The 5,623-nt window shown below is 42.3% G+C and overlaps 1 protein-coding gene across 1 annotated transcript; it reads right to left on the bottom strand.

The window, feature by feature from the left end:
* Positions 1–4,868: 4,868 nt before the first annotated feature.
* On the bottom strand, positions 4,869–5,361 carry LOC121833178. The gene has a single exon (XM_042286294.1). It carries the CDS (start codon positions 5,346–5,348, stop codon positions 4,869–4,871), a length of 480 nt encoding a protein of 159 aa, XP_042142228.1. The 5' UTR covers positions 5,349–5,361.
* Between the last annotated feature and the right edge of the window lie 262 nt (positions 5,362–5,623).

The following is a 5,623-nucleotide window of genomic DNA, read 5'->3' as shown; positions in this document are numbered from 1 at the left end:
AGGTGTCAAAAGGCTTGCGTCATGGCTCTTCCAGGTATTACAAGCCCCTCGAACAAGAGCATGAATAGTGTTATTAAATAAGCTACGCTTCAGAGTAGCGACACTTGGCCTTATTGTGGCTTAAAATCATGGTTGCCAGTTATTTGAAGCTTTATCTGAAATCACAAGAAACGCTTTTCCGTCCTCCACTTTAAACAGTTTGCGACAAAGCAAAGCAACATTACATGAGCTTCCTAACACCGAATCTAATGCTGAGAATGTCGCACTTTTTGATTCATGACGATCGGCAGTTGTGCCTGCTCTGCACAAGCACCAAAATGGCGGCGTTCACAACACTGTCTGGGAAGAGAGTGCCGATACTCTATGCGCAGCTAATTTATTGGCTCTAGTTCCCGCGAAACTCCTTTTCCCTGACTGAAACTGAAAGTAAATATGAATAATACAGCATTATTATAGCTTATTTAGTTATAACCAAATACACATAATGAAAGGAGGAAGCGGGCGGATAGGTGAAACCAGGGTTTTATGTGCGACCATTCTAACCGTCTCAAAAGAGAGAACGCACGAGCTTGCGCTGGTTTTAAAAAAAAAGGCATCCAAAGAAAAGAAGCGGCACGCTGTGTTCTTTGTTATTATGCGTCTAATTGCAAATTGTTGTGTGTATGTTTATACAGCTGGAAGTTAGTCTGCCTTAGTGGGCGTCTGGTGTCTCAGCTGCAGATGAGCAATTTAGCCAGTGCGGTACAACCGGAAACCTGGGGTGCTTAACGTGCTCCACGGAGTAGTGATACACGACCGCACGCCGGTACGATGCTCTTCCACAGCGAAATGGGCAGGTTCGGGGTGGGTTCTGCAGCGCCAGCTTTCGCTCCAAGTGCTCCGAGCTGATGTGCGCTAGACCATGCACTCGGCCACCGACCTTCCCCCCCCCCCCCCCCCCTTTGTGCGTCTAATTTATATACAGGTATAAGTATTTGAAGATCGACAATGGACGTCGATCGTCTCGAGGTAATGTAACGTAATAGCATTATATAAAGAATAAACTTGTTGAAGGACTGAGCGACTAAATTTTTCAATTCTTGGATTGTAATATGGCGGTAGCCTATTGCACTTACTGTTGATGAAGAGCAATATGAGCTGACGAGGTAGTGATTGAATGATGAGGCTCTCTAAGGACGACGACATTAGTGGGTGTCGAACCACAACGTACAGTGTCAGACTTGTTTCAAGTATCGTGCACCCAAAGACTTTCTTCACCCGACACAGAATAGGGTAGAATCAATGAAGATGCTGCTTTACAACTGTACGTGGAACACGAAAACTGCACTGTGCAGAAGTGTGGCTTATTTGTTAATATGAGGGACGGATTTCTAGCAGCATTCCCTGATTGACTACTTGGAACAAATGGCCTCGTTGACGTAAAGTGTCCCCGTTCCAAAAGATTCTTGAAGCATACTTAAACCGCAAAGGAGTATGAGGCGAAAAATAAGAAAAAGGAGCCTGGTGGGAAAGGTCCAAATCACCAACATAGTCCAAATCACCATTATAGCTTCTACTATAAAATACAAGGGCAGTTACACAATACGCAATGAGAGTTTTGTGATTTAGTCATATTTACACCTAAGGGCATTGACATCCAACGTATTCAGAAAGATGACACCTCCTGGTCAATCAACATAGAGCCTTTTCTACTCAAGTTTTACAGGGAAGGCCCGACTTCCGCTGAAATTCCTCACGTAGACGAGCTGTCCGACCGAATAAACTACAATTACTCTCGATCTGGGAATCTGTTCTGCTAGCCCGTTAGTTGCAGGATGGTATGGTGCACTAATGTGATGCCTGATGCCGGTTTTTTTTTTCCTCAAAAACTTGTTTATTTTATTTGAACCAAGATTTGGCGCGTTATCAGAGAAAAGTATTTTCAGTAGGGTAAAAGTAGGTAAAAGAGACCGTAGAACGTCAATGACGTGTTTGGACGTGGTGGTAGGCATCGTGTAAACTTCCAGTCACTTAGCGTACGCATCGCCCATGACTCCGCAGATGTGGATACGTTTCGCCACCCACCGACTGAATAGTGGATCGTTTTCAGTTATTGTTCATGATGGCGTTGGACTCAAGAAAGACTTCGAGTCTTTCCGCAAAGTTAGCCCAGGTGCCAGGGCTTTTGTCGAAAGCGGTAAGTGTTCGAAACGTCGACAACGTCTGTAGCCTCGTGTTATGCTTGACACTGGACACTTACCGTTCGCTGAGAAGAAACTTGCTTGTTCGTCTGCCATGAGTCGTCCGATATCAGGTCATCACCGCAACACCATCTCCCGACAAAACTGATCCTCATTGTCCGCATGTCCATAGTTAGCAATCACGTGAACTTATAAATTCCCGAACTTGCCGTCGCTAAACGCCGTTCATTCATAGCGTCTTCATTGCAAATAAACGTCTTCCTATTTCTTCTGATGGTTTTCATCATATTCCTCCTAAGCTGTACTTACAACATTATGTGTGTCGGTACTTCCGAAAATATTGCAACGGTGTTTGTTTCCTGGGCCGGTTTGCTCATCTTGCGGCCGCGGACGCGGCTGCGGCCAGGAGGGATTTTTACATCACGTGACCAGCTCCATGGGGACTAGGAAGTACCTAGCGTCCCTGCCTAGTGGCGGAGAGATCCGCATTGCTTCAAGCACAAAAGCCTAATTTCGCTCGCAGAAACTGATTGCCGGGACTTTCAACTGGAGTCTAATTGACCGCCCCTTTATACTGTAGGAGCGGCAGGTAAAGTTACGGCCAGGGAGGGCAAATAGGAGCCAAAATAAAAAAAAAAAAAGAACACACGAGATAACAGTGGTAGCAGCATTTTTATATACCACCGCTGGCGCCGCGCCTTGCGCCTTCTGTTGTGGTGGAGAGGTTAAAGCGCCGGTACTTGTCGTCGCGGCGTGAAAGTTCCGTGTTCAAATCGCGCTAAGGACTTCTTTTTTTTTCTTTTTTTTTTTGTATTTTGCGCGTGTCTTACTTTTTAACTGTGATCCTTTTTTGGAAATCATCCACTTGCACTACTGCGCCTTACACGCTTTTACTGTTAGTCCCACCTGCTCAATCGAAACACCGGGAAGAAGAAAAAAAATAGCAACGCAAGTTAACGCGCTAATACAATCATTTCATTATGTTCATTAAAAGGAAACCAAGATAACAGCATCGGTATTTCTTTCACACAAACGGAGCCGAAACAAGCATCCTTCCCCCAGCATTTACAATTTTATCTGTTTTTAAATATCGTTCTTGCTACGATTCCTTTCAATAACAAGAGACGTCTTTTTAGGACTAATAAAAACTGCAGTTGTAGCAAATAAAAAAAAATCCAAAAAACAAGCAAAAAGAAAAAAAGAAACAGAAAAAAACAACAACTAGCAGCTGTGGATACACTGATTGAGCGAAATCCTACAGGCAAGGCAGCAGCTCAAACGTCTGAGAAAGTAGTAAAACCGAAATAAAAGAGATCATACTTTTACTTGCATGGAATGAAATAAAAAGTAGATTTATACTCTTTACATTTTGTTGTGGCAATCGTTTTGTAATAGTAACACATCTCTTGTTGAATTTTAGTTAGAATAGCAGACGATCACGACCAAATGCAAAAATGAATCAGGCGTCGACCATCGCAAACCCTCTCTCTCATGCAAACACCTAAAATGACTTTGTAAGTTTGTATCAACAAATAGAATTAATTATAATTAATTCCATTTCTTGATCCAAAGTCATTTTAGGTGTTTGCATTAGAGAGAGGGGTTGCGATGGTCGACGCCTGATTCATTTTTGCATTTGGTCGGGATCGTCTGCTATTCAAACTAAAATTCAACAAGTAATGTGTTAATATTACAAAACGATTGCCACAACAAAATGTAAAGAGTATAAATATGCGTTTTATCTCATTCCATGCAAGTAAAAGTATGATCTCTTTTATTTCGGTTTTACTACTTTCTCAGACGTTCGACCTGCTGCCTTGCCTGTAGGATTTCGCTCAATCAATGTATCCACAGCTGCTAGTTTTTTTTTTTTTTTTTTTTTTTCTTTTTGCTTGGTTTTTTTATTTATTTTTTATTGTCACAACTGCAGTTTTTATTAGTCCTAAATAGGCGTCTCTTGTTATTGAAAGGAATCGTAGCAAGAGCGATATTTGAAAAGAGATAAAATTGTAAATGCGGGGGAAGGATGCTTGTTTCGGCTCCGCTTGTGTGAAAGCCATACTGATGCTGTTAGCTTGGTTTCCTTTTAATAAACATTATGAAATGATTGTATTAGCGCGTTAAATTGCGTTGATCTTTTTTTTCTTCTTCCCGGTGTTCCGATTGAACAGGTGGGACTAACAGTAAAAGCGTGTAAGGCGCAGTAGTGCAAGTGGATGATTTACAAAAAAGGATCACAGTTAAAAAGTAAGACACGCGAAAAATACAAAAAAAAAAAAAAAGAAATCTCTAGCGCGATTTGAACCCAGAACTTTCCCGCCGCGACGACAAGTACCGGCGCATTAACCTCTCGACCACAACAGAAGTTTTTTTTTTTTTTTTTTTTTTTTTTTAATAAATGGAAGCTTACTAATAGCTACCCAGCCAAGTCCAACAGTACACACACAAATAACACAAAAGGTCCAAAAGTCACAGTCCACCTCACACAACGTGGCACGTAGAGTCCCACCCACACATGCTAACCTATGGAGCACAGGCACAGGCCACCAGTCACCAGAATCTCACACACGCGCACGTGAATCAAGTGGGGCGACAAACACACATCTTTAGTAGTTCTGTACAAGGTAAAAGGTTACATTGGCTAGAATTTACGATTCACCCAACGCATAAACAGCGATATTTACATATTTACACAATCTTAAAGTGCGGTAGGTTTAAGCACGCATCAAAGAGGCTAAACCAATCTGGCACCGGTGGGCGGGCCTCGTACACACTTCGCACTTTCGCTACCTCTTCAATGAAAAGCGATCTGGTCGTACGGGGCTGTTCGGCATTTCTGTCGATCATCCGGCACTTCCACACGCTATGCAGCCCAAGAAGCATAAATAAATCGTAAGGGACAACTTCATGTTGTTCAACGGGGAGAAATCGTATACTGTGTTCTGTGAAGTCGATATCCTTTTTCAGTGTTCGTTGGAGAACGTCCCAAAAGTATACTGCGTCATTACAGTATATGAAGCAGTGTTCAATGGTTTCCGGTTTGTTGCATAATCGACAGTTAATAGACCATGGAACGAAAAACCCTCTTTCCTGTAGCCACGCTTTAACCGGAAGTGTGGAAGTGTGTAATTGAAAGAAAAATGTTTTTGCAGTAGGCGATACACACATCTTTTTAACTCTTTTCAAAACATCCTGTCCAGGGCTGTCATTAAACCTTGATCTATAAATCGGTAATGGGAAAAACTTTTCAACTAAGGCCTGAGACAAACATCTTCTAGAAACACTAAACAAGTATTCCAAAAAAAAAAAACCGGACATTTAAAAACAGCAACGTGTCTACAACTTCTTTCCAAAATCCTCTTAGAACACACGAAACGTCATCCGTCGTTGAAACTATCAAAAAGGGCAAATGCGGCGCAAGCTTCGTCTGAACTAGCGAGGCC

The sequence above is a fragment of the Ixodes scapularis genome, unplaced genomic scaffold (assembly GCF_016920785.2).
Source record: "Ixodes scapularis isolate PalLabHiFi unplaced genomic scaffold, ASM1692078v2 PGA_scaffold7__128_contigs__length_106722199, whole genome shotgun sequence".
In the NCBI taxonomy this organism is placed as follows: domain Eukaryota; kingdom Metazoa; phylum Arthropoda; class Arachnida; order Ixodida; family Ixodidae; genus Ixodes; species Ixodes scapularis.
This window is presented reverse-complemented; position numbering and strand designations above follow the sequence as displayed.

Bases quoted from the DNA above. Each gene is read 5' to 3' on its own strand.
- LOC121833178 (XM_042286294.1), bottom strand. From the start codon at position 5,348: ATGTGTGTATCGCCTACTGCAAAAACATTTTTCTTTCAATTACACACT.